General features: G+C 42.2%; 1 protein-coding gene across 2 annotated transcripts in view; it reads right to left on the bottom strand.

Moving 5' to 3' along the window:
- The window catches only part of LOC139762673 (uncharacterized), a 188,442-nt gene continuing 171,950 nt past the window's right edge, over nt 1–16,492 (bottom strand). The window contains exons 5-7 of one of the 2 annotated variants that reach the window (XR_011715755.1): nt 12,435–12,581; nt 633–8,767; nt 1–549 (exon numbers count right to left, since the gene is read on the bottom strand). Coding sequence is in view for 1 of the 2 variants with exons in the window: in XM_071687628.1 (XP_071543729.1) it covers nt 7,239–8,767; nt 12,435–12,581 (1,676 nt within the window). In the remaining variant the exon portion in view is untranslated. The other variant, XM_071687628.1, reaches the window with a different exon arrangement.

Below are 16,492 nucleotides of genomic sequence, written 5' to 3'. Positions count from 1 at the left end.
TGTGTGTGTATGTGTGTGTATGTGTGTGTATGTGTGTGTGTGTTTACTATTTGTGTTTTACGGGGAGAGAGTCACAGGGCAACACGAGTTAAGACTAGCGTTGCCCCGTCCCTTAACCTTGTCCATATCTACCATGTCTTTCCTCTTGTGTGTTATTGCACATAGACAGTCCAGCCTGAGCCAGACACCAATTCATCAACCTTGCCTGAGGGGAGGTTGTGGGTCGACTGCCACGCCCAGGTACTCGTGAACCGAGGCGTATCCGTGACGCTAACCACCACCTCAAGGGAAGCCCGAGTGTGGTAAGTCACCTTCGATAAACTTGTATCACCATCAGCAGAGGAAGCCTACTTGACCTTGCTACCCGCGTGCAGCGGAGCCTATAAACAGTAGAAGCCCTATACAAGGGGTCCATGGATTGCAGAGGGAGCCCACTTTACCTTGCTACCGCGTGGAGCGCAGCCTCCAAACCGTAGAAGCCCTAGGGGTCCATGGATTGCAGAGCGAGCCTACTTTACGTTGCTCCTGCGTCAAGCGCAGCCTCCAAACCTCAAAAGCCCTATACAAGGGGTACATGGATTGCAGAGGGAACTTACTTTACCCTGCTCCTGCGTGAAGCGCAGCCTCCAAACCTCAGAAGCCTTATACAAGCGGTCCATGGGTTGCATACCCAACCTGAAGCAACTTAGTTTACCAGAAGACATCTTTGAAGAAGACTAGATCTTGAAAGTGTAGCCAGGTGACGGAGTGTGTGTGACGAAGCTCCTGGTTAAATAATAGCGAGAGAAGTAAAGAACCTGGAGAAGAGTGACGATGTTCCAAGAAAACAGGTAAACTAGAGTGGTTATGATGGGGACAACAGTGGATACAAGTAACTTTACAGTGGTTAGGAATAGGACGAAGCCAATACCAGGTGGAATCATATTTGAAACAGAAACGAATGTCTGGGGGTGAGTAAGGTGATTCAGGGTGGATAAGTAACGGGACTCAGGGTGGGCTAAGTAATGGGACTCAGGGTGGATAAGAAGAGATCCTATAGAAGTATAGGACACAGGCTAAGAAGTTCAGAGACAGCCGAAGGAGCGTTGCTTTAATAGGGCTACGTCCGAGGTTTGATATTGGAAATATAACTGAACAAAACATTTATTAAGTATAAAATCATATGTAGGACCGAGGGCGTCGACTGCATTGATCTGTGCGATTGTTTCTATAGAGAGAGAGAGGAGTTTCTCTAACCGAAGTGGCCTACATATGGACGGGGCTGATAATGCACAGCCGGGCAAGACCGGATTAAGCAGTTGTTACCAAGAGCACTGTGACAACAGGTCATACAGACAGAGAGGGAGTCAAGTGTCAGCCAGGTCAGGCTTGACTGCACATATGCTGGCTCAAGATCAGAAGTGACCAGAGATGACAGGTATCGCTTTAAAAACTGAAAAAAACCTGTTACTTTTCAGAGTGAAAAGTTCAATTTTTTCTTTTCAGCCAATGCCCAATCTGAAATGCAGTGAATTGACTCCATAAGGTCTGTCAGAGAAATTTGACATAACTACAGAAATCTGAATATACTATGCAAAAAAAAAAAAAAAAAAACAGTAGAGTTAGTGATTCCAAAAGACGGACTCCACAAATCCAGCGGCCGTGTTAAATTACATGTATTATGTGATGGACAACAGGCAAGATCAGAAAACAAAGTCGATATGAACAATTGAATACGTTGGCCTTATGAATAAAACGTACAAATCACTTTTGGGGTAAAGTAGATACCCCTTCACCCTCTCCCATCATAAAAATGTACAGAAAACGATGGAGCTTTGTCTAATGATATCAAATTTCTCTTCAGTAATAGAAATGAAAATTTTAAGATATTTTAACTACCCTAACGTAAACCATATTTGACAGGTGATCACGAGGTAACAATATAACTGATTTATCTGAAGATTGCTCTTTAAGTCAAATGATCCAAGACCTAACAAGAGGCAGTAGTATAACAGACTTAGTAATGTCTATAATCAGATGTAATCATCACCAGTGGGAGTGTAGTGAAAAAGCTAGAAAATAGCAACCACAACACTGTCCAGTTCACTGTACTCTGCTGTTTGGTTTCAACAAGACATGATGATACACAATTCTAGACCAGCAGACTTGGACAGATTGTGCCATGTTTCAGGTAACGTAAACTGGATCAGGCTCTCGGATGTATATACGTAACATGAGAGTATGGTGTATTCTGTTAAAGTCAGCTAATCTGAGCATGTGTATCAACATTAAATCGAAATGTCAGTTTACAGTGAACTGGACACCATTGCCATCTCTATTTTCAGGCTTTTCACTGACCACCTTCAGGTGCTTATTACAACTCTGTGGATATCACTAAATCTAAAATATTACTGCCTCTCGTTAAGGTCTTGCATCATTTGACTCAAAGAGCGGTTGAAAGGTTTTGGGGAAACTTCAAGAATACAGTATTTACCCTCGAGAGAGGTTATGTCTCCAGAAAGGTGAAAATGGCTCGTATAAGGGGGTACAGGCCAGGCTGGGTGATTAAAGAAGTTAAAGCTCCAATTAAACGTAAAATGAAACCTTAAAGGTTATGTGTCAGTTCGGAACTAACAGGACCCTGGTATGTAATCAAGATTACAAAGAGAGAGTGGGAAGGAAACCTGACCGAGCCAAAAAATATGAAGAACGAAAAGAAAAATCCCTTCAGATTTTTTCTTAGTTACGTCAAAGTAAAATATCAGGAAACTATTGACTCAATCATATGAAAATGGCACTTTAACAAGCGTCAACAAAGCAATGGTTTTCTTTCTAAAGAAGTACTTTGATTTCGTGTTTACCATCGAAAATTCATCTAATATACCACAAGCACAAAGCGTATCTCTCAGCACAGAGACCGACAAACTGGACATGAAAGATATCAAACGTCATGATATCTGGATATAGATATGAAATAAAACAATGAATCAACCAGTCAGAAATTATCTTCATGTTATTTAGAGAAGTTAGCTCGCAAATAGCACTTCCAATCACCAAAATATTCAACAAGTTACTGCAGGAAGGGAAAGGTCCAAACGTCTGACAACTAAACAGCATTAAAATATTGAATTTGGATAAAAAAGATGGACAATTCACGGCGAAATACATTCCTATTGGCCTTACGTCGCCTGTGCGAAAAGTGTTATTAACAATAATTGGTAGAAACGACTAAATTCCTGGATGATAACAGACATATATATTATCCCTGGGGATAGGGGAGAGAGAATACTTCTCACGTATTCCCTGCATGTCGTAGAAGACGACTAAAAGGGAAGGGAACAGGGGACTGGAAATCCTTGTTCTGAATTTTCCAAAAGAAGGAAAAGAGAAGGGGGCCAAGCGAGGATATTCCCTCAAAGGCTCAGTCCTCTGTTCTTAACGCTACCTCGCTAACGCACGAAATGGCGAATAGTGGGACAAGAGCTAATGAAGGAGTAACACTACTACTGAAGCAGGAGTTGTGGGAGTGTGTGATAGAATAATGATATAAATCGAGACTGAAGTGGGAACAACTGAGTGGGTGTTTTGGTGCACGAGGCCAGGTATTAGTGGTGGGTAATCTAAATATGAAGATGAGTAAAGTGGCAGGAATGGGAAATCAGAACCTGCAAAAAAAAAAGATTTTTCTGAATTACTTAGAAGCAGGAAAATATCAAAGAAAACTATTTTGCTATACATGAAGAGCTTGTGAAGTCGTGTACTGAAAAGAACTGGTGATTACGAATACCTGGTTAAAAAGATGACCATACAGAAGTACATCCGAGTAGGAGAGATGATCAATGGGCGTTACTAGATTATATGTTAATTGACAGGAGTGTAAAAGAGTGACTTTTGGATGCAAATGTGCTTTTTGGGGCAGCCGATGGGAGGTCTGATCACTTTCTTGTGGAGGTGAGGGTAAAGATAAGTAGAGGTTTTCATAAAAGAAGATACAGTGTCGGTAAGAAGAGAATGGGAGAGTATGAGAGCTTAGCAAAGAGACCTACGAGAAGAAATTCTAGGATAGTCTGAACGGAGAATGGCAAAAGGTGAGAGTAAATGAAGAAAGGGAAGCGAGTGAGGAATAAGGGGGCGGTATTTATTGAAGCAGTGATGGCATCTGCAAGAGATGCATGTGGCATGAGAAAATTGCTGGTGGGCAGATTAAAAAGCAGACTATAAAGGGTAGCAGTGGAATGAAGAAGTTGCTAGAGAAAGAGAAGAGAGGCGTTTGCGCAGTACTTACAGAGAAAGACTGGACATGATTGGGAGAAGTAAAAGGAAACTGATGAGTTTAGGTAGAAAGTGTAGGGGTTGAAAACAAGGGCAAATGAGAGTTGGGATGAGCGAGTATCAGTAAACAACTGGGAGAATAAGATGCTTTAGAAGGGGTAAATAATGTGCGAAAAACATGAAAACAGATAGGAACATTGATGATGAGAGCAAAAAGGAAATTGATAACAAATGGTGATGAAACGAGGGAGATGAAGTAAGCATTTTGAAGAACTGTTGCATGTTTGATGATGGGGTAGGAGATGTAGGGTGCTTGGGTGTGGAAAGAGAGAACGTTATCTGGGAAGGTAAAAATGGGTATGTTTGAAGGAATTTAAGACCCAACATTATCAAAGGGATGAGAGGCATGGGCTACGGATAAGGCTTAGCGGAGGAGGTTGGATGTGTTTGATATGAAATGTCGAAGGACAGTGTGTGGTGTGAGGTGGTTTGATTATGAATGAGTATTGAAAGGGTAAGTGAGATGTGTGGTAATAAAAAGAGTGTGGTTGAGAAAGCAGAATAGGTGTGTTGAAATAGTTCGGACAAGTGTAGGAAATGAGTTAGAAATGGTTGACAAAGAGAATATACGTGTCATAAATGGAGGGAACAAAGAGAACCGGGAGACCAAATTGGAGGTGGAAGGATGGAATGAAAAACATTTTAATCGGTCGGGGCCTGAGCACGTAGGGAGGTGAAAGGTGTGCACAGGAAAGAGTAAACTGGAACGATATGGTATACTGGGGTCGATGTGCTGTCAATGGACTGAAATAGTCCGGGGTAAACATGGAAAGGTCTGTGGGGCCTGGTTGTAGACAGGGAGCTGTGGTTTCATTGCCTTACATATGATAGCTAGTGAACGGATGCGGCCTGAGGACTCAAAGGGATTTAGACAAACTGATGGAGTGGGCAGATATATGGCAAATGGATCTCATCGTGGATTAACGCAAAGCACACATAGGATACAATATATCCTTTGTATGACGGTATCAGAGATACAGAAAACTATTACTTTCGATTCGTTACCAGCGGTGACTTTAAATATGGAAAACAATGACTAGATGCATCCAATAAGACCAACAGGATGCAGAAATTCGTGGCTGCAATACTTACCCTTTATAGACTTCACTTGGAATACGTTGTTCAGTTCTGGTCAACAAACTCTGTCAAAGGTGATGAAAAACTCGAACAAATCCAGAGAACTACCACCAATGTAATCCTTTCTTCCGGATGTAAGCGTTATGAGAAAAAGTTTAAAATCTTAAGAATCAATCTCTCAAAAAACTGAAGACTTCCCCAATATCTAACAGAACTTTCCTAATGCTAAATAATTTCCACAAACGAAAAATTCACAGACAACAAAAAACGAAGATAAAAAGATGTCATAAGAAAATGGGACAAGTTTTTTAAATGCAGAATCGGAGAATATTGAAATGAATTGAAATAAACCACAACCAAATACAGTCAATGCAAAATCTCTCAATATCTTCAGATCACTGTTTAAAAAAAGTCCTTTTACTATTTTCCAAAGTCTCTCGAGACCCAGCGTAATAGTTTGCAAACTTGGAAGGAAAACTTTCATCATACTTTCCTATATAATATAGCTGTCAGCACGTTTCCTCATACTGTATGCTGTTCCTTATCTGTTTTTTTTTTTCCTGCTGGAAAGTAAGCTTATGGGGGCAAGGTGAGTGGGGAAATGCCTCCTTCTTGACTATCTTAATTCTACCACATTCTGGTTAACGAGAAGCACTTCAACCCCTCAAGGACCATCATCAGGCCTCCTATACACCTACTGACGGTGGCACAACCGCGTTAAAGGTGACTTTCCACTCGCAGTGTTGACACCTGAAGGCTGAACACAAGACCAATATACAATTCGAAGGTCCAATTACAACACAGTGTAGTGACATGCGACGTACTTCACTCTCTCTCTCTCTGCTTCCTGATACCTTGTCAAGAGTAATCTTCATACGTTCACACACACACACACATTAGATTTATTTGCTTAGCAAAGACGCATTTGAACAACCAAGTCTTTTTTTTTTAATTTTATGTATCTTTTTTTTTTTTTACTGTAAATCAAATGTAAACATTTCATAATTCTTAACCCTGAATGGCTGTGATCGTGTTTTGTAGTCTGCTGATAAGATTAGATATTTCATATCATAATTTCTTTTTTTTTTTTTGGGCGTTTGCCTATCATTGTAATCACATAGTACCACTTGTATTTCCTTGGCGATTCTAAGAATCAAATACTCAAAACTACAGTCGATCTGTTGATGGATATGTTCAATCCTGAATGACTTAGTGGGTTTCCCTATCGTCCATGATATCTTGATATCTCTAAAATATTATCATATACTGTACAATTTTTTTTTTCCTTTTTTTTTTTGGACGACGAACAAAATTATCAACATGCAAAGTTGGAAACTAACTTAAGTCTATGTTGACTGAACTGAACTATGAAAGCAAAAACCATGGGAAAAGAATTGCGTCAAGCCATTTATCACTTCTTAATAACGTAACAGTTCACGACATCTACTTAAAGTCGCGGATGCTTGACGCAGTTGACGTCATCCTCTACTGACGTACGTCGTCTCCGGTTACGATCATCGTCAGTTCAAAACGTTAAGAAAACCGTCCGATGAAATCTTAAATTCTTGCCTAACGAGAGCACAGGACGGGATGCATGGACAGATATATTGAGTTCCTCGGAGAAGTACTGATCCGCTATACAGCTACACCCACTACCTGCCAGTTATTACGTCGGGGTAAGAGAGACGGGGGGAAGGGGTGTAAATATATGAGGTGAAAGCTCAAAAAGTAAATCATTGTGATTCTTCGTGTTCTTTGTACAAATGCATCTCTATAAATGGATGGAAGGCAACACTATTTTACATGATCATTAATCACTAATGGAGCTCCAGGGGTGATGAATTGAAATACTAAAAAGGCAAGTCCAGTTTCCAAACAGATATCGGTCGTTTGAACGCGGTCATCTGGTCCATTTCCTTCCCACCCACTATATACATGGCGCTCGGGGAGCGAGTGTCGGAGGCTGAATCTTCCCTCATAAATGGGTTGATGCGAGGCGCCGGTGGCTCTCTACTCCCCTCCGAGTCCCCATGTGGATCCTGGCCAGACAACCCGCCCGAATTCGGTAGCTGAGTAGGAGAAAAAGTGACTTTGGCAGTAGATGCTGGCTTTTGTGTGGACGACGTTCCTCCATTGGTGCCAGTAGGATGAACCTTTGTGCGGGTTTTGTTGAATCGGGCGGACTGGTTGTCGAACGTCACGAAATCTTCCAATGTGGCCAGAGTCAGGTCGAGTGGAGTTCGCCGTTCCATCTCTACCCCAAGGCCGATACCCGAGTCTGGCGGTGTCCTTAATATCTCGGCAAATTCTTTGTGACGGATGCTTTCCAGGTCTAAAGCTCCAGTTCTCCAATAGTCTTGACTCAACAGTCCCCCGGAGTCGGCACCGGGATCAAATCCGACGTAATTCGGGTTCGCAAAACTATTCAACCCACTCATGTTGTAGTTACTGATGCTATAGAGGTTCGTGTTGCTACTGAGGTTGCTATCGGTGGTGCAAGAGAAGGACATGAGATTCTCACTAATACTGGTGTCAGCAGACTGGAGGGTATCGTCGTGACTGAAGGCTAAACGACCTTTGATCCCAGCCACTAGATCGCTGGGGTCGTCCTCTAAGCTTGCCTCTGCTGGGCCTTCAGCTGGCAGGACCGTGAGGACCTTGATGCGGTTCACAGGCATCTGGGAGGCCGCGTCTTCCTCCTCCCTCTCGTCCTTTATATCCACAAAATTTGGCACTGAAACTATGTCTCTCGTCATACTATTTCTCTCCCCGCCTGGTTTCCCAGGCTTATCCTTATTCATCACATGGATACTCTGCGACTTGACAATCTTACTCCCCAAACTATCACAGGTACTGGCTAGCGATTCTTCTACTATACTTTCTGTACTATCGTTACTAAGCATACTGTAGCTATAATACCGACCCAAGTGGGACAGATTTAACTGAGAGAATTTGGATATTGACAGCTTCAACTGGGCAGCGGGGGCGTTAGAACAGTTTCTTTGAATGAGTGTTCGAAGACGGCTGGGGTCTATGTCGTCTTCCTCATCCTCATCGATGCACTCCTGACACGCACACCCTCCAGAGCCATCATAAGAACCACCCTGCTTCCCGACACCGCCCTTGGGCGCGCCCCCAGAGTTGAGAGAGTCATCCGGGTGCACTCTCCTGGTGCGGTAGGAGTCGTGACTGTGGGAGCTGCTGTAGCCACTGCTGCTGTAGCTACTACTGCTGGCGGCCGAGGAGGAGCCGTGGTGTGAGGAGGGCGTGTGGAATCGTGGACCCTTAATGTGGTGGGATGGGGCGACGAAGGCACAGAACTGAGACCGTGGCTGAGGTCTGATGCCTGACGAGACGAGGCGTTCCCAGGTGTTGGTGGCTGCGGGAGGAAAGTCAAGTGTTAAAGTCTCGTTTTTTCTTATGAGAATAAACACTGGTACATCTATCATCATCAGTCTCCTGTAAAGAGCATAAACAAATTTTGTACATCGAAAAGTATAGTTTTATTCTGAGTACACAAACATAGAATATACCAGATTTTATATACAAGAATGATCACATAGCATTTGTTCATTATACGTCAGATATAAGGTCTAGAATAACTCAATTTGTCTAGGAGAAAATTGCGACAGTGTTTTGAAGTGCTAGGAACACGAAAGATACGTACAGACATCACTTACATTACTATAGGGTCATCATCTTCGTCTGTCACGTATACAGTCCTTAATGTCTGATGGCTGATGAATAACGCTGGACAATAACAAATAAAACACCGTAAACTACAACGATGTATTCTGCATGCAATTGTCAGTCCATGCCACTTAGATCATCATTGGATTAACATTGGAAATCATCATTTATTTGTATTCATAGATCAAGGCCAAGCTACTTCACCTTAATGTCTTATACATCATTACGTAAAGGATCCTGTCTGACCTAAGCGGCATATCTGTTACATCTTTTTCGGGAAATTCGTAATATGGTGTCGCTACTGCAATGCGTGTCATAGAAAAACATCATTTATTCACTCGAACGAAAACTCAGTATATAAAATATATATGAATATATGAAACGGAAGTTACTAGAAATCTTATAAGGGGGTTTAAGGGTGTGTCTGGGGCCCGAAAGCCAGACGCAATCAGTAGATGTAGTCTCCATGATGTTACGACTTGTCGTAAAAGGAGTATTGACCACAAAAAGAGGATTCGAAGCCAAGACAGAAAATGAACCGAGGGAACGGTCCGTTTAAACCCTTACGTAACTAAGGGCATTTAAGGTCTCTGACATCTATGCCACCACAGAAGTGCTGCGCTGGCGCAAGAAAGAAAAGGAAAATGAATTGTTACTGAATATCAAGTGGAAGAATACACTCGAAAGAATAGAAAAACTGCAGGATGAAAGGAAAAGCAAGATCTAAGATATAATGACAATTAAGAAAACCATAAGCCATGAGATTTTCTTTAGGCGCAGGAAGTGTAAAAGGTATAGCCTTTTTTTGCAACAGTAAAACAGTAATAGGCTACAGAGAGAGAGAGAGAGAGAGAGAGAGAGAGAGAGAGAGAGAGAGAGAGAGAGAGAGAGAGAGAGAGAGAGAGAGGCCAAACAAAAAAGAAGAGTTATGAGAAAGAGAAATAAGTGAACTACAAGCCATGGCAAAATCTAATAGTGGGAAAACAGGTCATAGGAGGAAAGACAGACAGGGTATAAGTAGGAAGACAGACAGACAGGGTATAAACATCATAAGAAAAAATACTGTATAAGGGAACTATTGGTTACAAGCAATTCTGTAATACTATACGAAGCGAGACGACAAGAATCAAATGATATGCGAGAAGTGTGTGTGAACCATGAGGAGAGACCATGGGCAACCCTCTGTCAAAACCTGAAAGTTTAAAATGATGAGAATTTCTCACGAGAAATTAAAACAATCATGCAACGCTTCGTAGCTCCAGAGCATTTGTTGAAGCTGTAGTCTGCTCTGTAGCAACACAACACACTCATGTAGTCAACATAGCAATGGTGGGAGTAGTGGCACAGGTCTTATAAGAAGGCCCACGTAAAGGTGTTCTCCACTGATGTATCGCATGATCAAGTGGTATGTTGCCGTCGAAACATACGTGCTATATCGTAACTGAACTCTGCCATCAAGACATCTGCTATGTCGCAACTGAACAAAATGAAAATAGGAATGCGGTTCTCAGTGATCTACTATTTACTTCCAAAGACGATTCATATCTACGCTTAATAATTCACATGATGTTATATGATTACCATATGAATAGAACAATGGGCGAAAACTGATCATAGATCATATATACAAATCCTTTCTAATTCTGTCAATGGACAAGAGCTTCAGTACAGAGGCCATGTAAACACACTAGTAACAGGGAGCGAGGCAGTAAGCCTTAACAACCCCAGACTCACATCAGACTTTGAGAAATCGTGATTTTTCACACATTGGTCGCAACAAATTTTCGACCATTGTACTCAAGTCATTTGAATAAACTGAATTACGGGCGAGTGTCCTTTTCGCCACAGACAGAACGTATTTATCAACTGTTAACTTTACAAACTGTTCCTGAAACAGATATACAAGTTTCGATTTCATAATCCGGTGATAAAATTGATCTGCAGGTGAAGTCAGGAACTGCTGGTGAAGTCATGGCCTAACTTTGATCTCGAACCGCTGACGAGTTCATATACTATCAACATGCTATTAATGTACTACCAATATACTAGCAATAAAAGCCAATGGCACTCTATAAATCGCACACAACATATGACGTAACTAATAACTACAAACTAGTGATGTCAGTAATTAGTTGTGATGATCCAGCAAGATATCATGAAATGAGGTGACTTCATGAGAGGTTTGTGACTCAAGTGACATCGATAACTAGATGTATCTTTATCAGCTTTTGTTGACGTAGAAAAATGAAAGACATCAGTGCGAAATATCAGTGAAGTTAGTTATTACAATCACTGCTGCTCATGATGTCACTTACATTGAGTTATCTTTGATAACTGTAGATATCCATATAAACAACGTTACTTACTGCTGGAGATGTAAAGATAACTAGGAATAGTTATCTGTTGGTAACAGACAAGAAAACAAAGTATCGGTGCTAATTCCATGTTATCAAGACCTGCTTATGTAAACCATGCTAACTGTGGCTACAGGTTGGTAAGGATGAGGGTGTGCTGAAACACTGTCTCACAAGCTAACTGCAAGCGATTCCAAGAGCTACAGAAATAAGTGGTGTCTGCCCTTGATCCCATGTGCTACAGAAACACCTGACATCACGACTGGATGTCAACGAACGCCAGGCCTTAGGATGGTATGGCCATCTTGTTTTTAGATGGACTTTTCCTCTCTCACTCCCATCTTGGTGGCGTTACAGAGTCTCTCTACACTTGGGACCTTCACGACAGGTTATGTCAGCCACAGCTGCCACTACGGTGATTTTATGAGCTACGGGGAATCACCGGTGAATATCGACGGCTTCGCTACAGGAATCACAGGTGAATATCGGTGGCTTCGCTACAGGAATAACTGGCGAATATCAGTGACTTCGCTACAGGAATCACCGGTGAATATCGATGGCTTCGCTACAGGAGTCACAGGTGAATATCGGTGGCTTCGCTACAGGGAATCACAGGTGAATATCGGTGGCTTCGCTACAGGGAATCACCAGTGATTATCGATGGCTTCGCTACAGGAATCACAGAAGATTATCGGTGGCTTCGCTATAGGAATCACAGGTGAATATCGGTGGCTTCGAGGATATCTATAGTCAAACACGAATCAAGCGATGTCTCGAAGATGACCAGCTTATTTCTTACCTTGACATATGAGTGAAAATGAAGGGGGTCACCTCGGAAATGAATGGACATGACAAAATGGTTTATAAATTCGTGCATTCTATTCTATTCAAGGAACTGAAGTCTTCAGTAAGTGAAGCACTACAACGAACATTTCTTCAAGACTAACTTTGAGCACAGACCTTCAGGAGGATCTAGGCCAGTGGCGTTCGTGTGCAACTTACCGAAGTGAAATCTCCACAAGTCATTGAGCATCTCCCCCTGCCGCTCGCCGCCGAAGACGACCATGGAGGAATGGAGCTTCGCAGCTACGTGGGAGTGGAGGTAGCCTGGATTCGGTCTTGCCCGGATCTGTGTCCACGTCCGACCCACTGTGAAATAATACATGTGTCAGTGACGTCCAACACGAGCCAATTTATGTCATTTAAAAAAGACGTTTCACTCATTAAGGCTGATTACCTGAGCCTCGTCCACACATTTTCTTCGTGTTTTCTGACCTGTCGCTATAATTACTGTAATGTACTGACTAACATATAACAATTTGATTTTTATTCCCCCCAACGCTGTTGTCATCTTCATAAGGATATAGTCAACGTCAGTTTATTAAAAGAATTTTACTAATTAACATTTCAGACAAATACCAATTTCGCTAGGTACTGTGTGGGTGTAAGGGTTAAGCATTCCACACACACACACACACACACACGCACTCCCTGTTTAAGAACTTTGATATCTTTCTACGGGTGAAGGAACTCGCCAAGCCTCTTATGGAAATATATCTAAGAAGATCTAAACAAAACAACGTAGTCTTAAACGCCCGTCGACCTAAGTAACAGCAAGTGATGTCAATGGACATATTGATGCTGGGGTCACGCTATCGACCTAACTAGTCCAAATGATGTCAATTGAGCATACTGATGATACCTTGTATCTAATGACGGTATATTATCAGGGAAATAAAAGGGAAAACCTTGAATGCATATGTGGATTATCCGTTATTTCAGAGTAACAAACACTGTGTTGAGAAATTTATTTTGGAATCAAGTTCAACCATACCAGTTGGTAATTGGGAATACCTGGTTTAAAAAGAGAGATATACATAAGTATACGTATGTAAATAGGAGAGATGGCAAGCGAGTGTTACTGGATTACGCGTTAATTGATAGGCGCAAGAGAGACTTTTGGATGTTAATGTGCTGAGAAGGGCAACTGAAGGGACGTCTGATCATTATCTTGTGGAGGCGAAGGCGAAGATTTGCAGAGGTTTTCAATAAAGAAGAGAGGATGTTGGGGTGAAGAGACTTGTGTGAGGAAGTACCAGGGGAGACTGAGTGCAGAATGGAAAAAATTGATAGCAAATGACGTAAGGGAAGTGGGAGAGGAATGGGAATTATTTAGGGAAGCAGTGATGGCTTGTGCAAAAGATGCTTGTGGCATGAGAAAGGTGGGACGTGGGCAGATTAGAAACTGAAGCGAGTGGTGGGATGAAGTAAGATTGTTAGTGAAAGAGAAGAGAGAGGCATTTGGATGATTTTTGCAAGGAAATAGTGCAAATGACTGGGAGAGGTATAAAACAAAGAGGGGAGGAGGTCAAAAGAAAGGTGCAAGAAGAGAAAAAGCGGGCAAATGAGAGTTGGGGTGAGAGATTTCATCAAATTTTAGGGAGAATAAAAAGATGTATTGGAAGGAGGCAAATAAAGTGCGTAAGACAAGAGAACAAATGGAAACATCGGTGAAAGGGGCTAATGGGGAGGTAATTATAAGTAGTGGTGAAGTGAGGAGGAGATGGAGTAAGTATTTTGAAGGTTTGTTGAATGACAGAGTGGCAGAAATAGGGTGTTTTAGTCGAGGTGGTGTGCGAAGTGAGAGGGTCAGGGAGAATAATTTGGTAAATAGAGAAGATGTAGTCAAAGCTTTGCGGAAGATGAAAGCCGGCAAGGTGGCGGGTTTGGATGGTATTGCAGTGAAATTTATTAAAAAAGGGGGTGACTGTGTTGTTGACTGGTTGGTGAGGATATTCAATGTATGTATGGTTCATAGTGAAATGCCTGAGGATTGGCGGAATGCATGCATAGTGCCATTGTACAAAGGCAAAGGGGATAAAGGTGAGTGTTCAAATTACAGAGGTATAAGTTTGTTGGGAGTATGTTGGGATTGAATCGGGGCATGTGAAGCGTCTGGGGTAAACCATGGAGAGCTGTGTAGGTATGTATATTTTGCGTGTGTGGACGTATGTATATACATGTGTATGGGGGTGGGTTGGGCCATTTCTTTCGTCTGTTTCCTTGCGCTACCTCGCAAACGCGGGAGACAGCGACAAAGAAAAAAAAAAAAAGTTTGTTGGGTATTGCTGGGAAATTATATGGGAGGATATTGATTGAGAGGGTGAAGGCATGTACAGAGCATCAGATTGGGGAAGAGCAGAGTGCATTCAGAAGTGGTAGAGGATGTGTGGATCACAGGTGTCTGTTTTGAAGAATGTATGTGGGAAATACTTAGAAAAACAAATGGATCTGTATGTAGCATTTATGGATCTGGAGAAGGCATATGATTTTTATCAAGGATGTAAGGCATATAAACGAGTAAGAAAAGAGGAAATTGATTGGTTCCCAGTGAATGTCTGTTTGCGACAGGGATGCGTGATGTCTCCATGGTTGTTTCATTTGTTTATGGATAGAGTTGTTAGGGAAGTGAATGCAAGAGTTTTGGAGAGAGGGGCAAGTATACAGTCTGTTCTGGATGAGAGGGCTAGGGAAGCGAGTCAATTGTTGTTCACTGATGATACAGCGCTGGTGGCTGATTCGGGTGAGAAACTGCAGAAGTTGGTGACTGAGTTTGGTAAAGTATGTGAACGAAGAAAGCAGAGAGTAAATGTGAACAAGGCGAATAAGGGTTGAGGGAGACGTTGATTGGGAAGCAAGTTTGAATGGAGGAAAACTGGAGGAAGTGAAGTGCTTCAGATATCTGTGAGAGGATTTAGCAGCGGATGGAACCATGGAAGCAAAAAGTGATTCACAGCATAGGAGAAAAGGTGAAGGATCTGGGAGCGTTGAAGAATGTGTGGAAGGCGAGAACGTTATCTAGGAGAGCAAAAATGGGCATGTTAGAAGGAATAGTAGTTCCAACAATGTTATATGGTTGCGAGGCATGGACTATAGATAGGGTTGTGCGTAGGAGGGTGGATGTGAGGTGGTTTGATCAAGTAATGAAAGGGTAAGAGATGTGTGGTAATAAAGAGAGTGTGGTTGATGTTTGAGGACCATGTGGTGTGAGGTGGTTTGATCGTGTAAGTAATGAAAGGGCAAGAGAGATGTGTGGTGAGAGGGAGAGTGTGGTAGAGAGAGCATAAGAGGGTGTTTTGAAATGGTTTGCTCACATGGAGAGAATGAGTGAGGAAAGACTGACAAAGAGGATATATATATGTCAGATGTGGAGGGAACGAGAAGAAGTGGGAGACCAAATTGGAGGAGGAAGGATGGAGTTCAAAAAATTTTGAGCAATCGGGGCCTGAACATGCAGGAGGATGAAGGGTGTGCAAGGAATAGTGAATTGGAACGATGTGGTATACCGGGGTCGACGTGCTGTCAATGGATTGAACCAGGGCATGTGAAGTGTCTGGGGTAAACCATGGAAAGTTTTGTGGGGCCTGGATGTGGAAAGGGAACTGTGGTTTCGGTGCATTACACATGACAGCTAGAGACTGAGTGTGAACGAATGTGACCTTTGTTGTCTTTTCCTAGCGCTACCTCGCTACCACAGCTTCTTTTCCACATCCAGGCCCCACAAAACTTTCCATGGTTTACCCCAGACACTTCACATGCCCTGGTTCAATCCGCTGAGAGCACGTCGACCCCGGTATACTACATCGTTCCAATTCACTATTCCTTGCACACCCTTCATCCTCCTGCATGTTCAGGCCCCGATCGCTCAAAATCTTTTTCACTCCATCTTTCCACCTCCAATTTGGTCTCCCACTTCTCCTCGTTCCCTTCACCTCTGACACACATATCCTCTTTGTCAGTCTTTCCTCACTCATTCTCTCACTCATTTCATGCAAATTTATGTCATCCGAATTTAATCACATCTAAATATTGAAAAAAAAAACAAAAAAAAAAAAAACACGTATGCTATTTTCAGAAACAATGTACATGAAAGGAAGGGGTAGGGAGTTCCTATGATAAATAGATGTAAAGAAAATTTACATTTTTTATCCACCCCCCATATTCTGTACAAGGCCTAACATGATGGCGGGGTTAAACATTCATCCGAGCCACGGCAGGCA

Source organism: Panulirus ornatus, chromosome 44 (assembly GCF_036320965.1).
Source record: "Panulirus ornatus isolate Po-2019 chromosome 44, ASM3632096v1, whole genome shotgun sequence".
NCBI lineage: Eukaryota > Metazoa > Arthropoda > Malacostraca > Decapoda > Palinuridae > Panulirus > Panulirus ornatus.
This window is presented reverse-complemented; position numbering and strand designations above follow the sequence as displayed.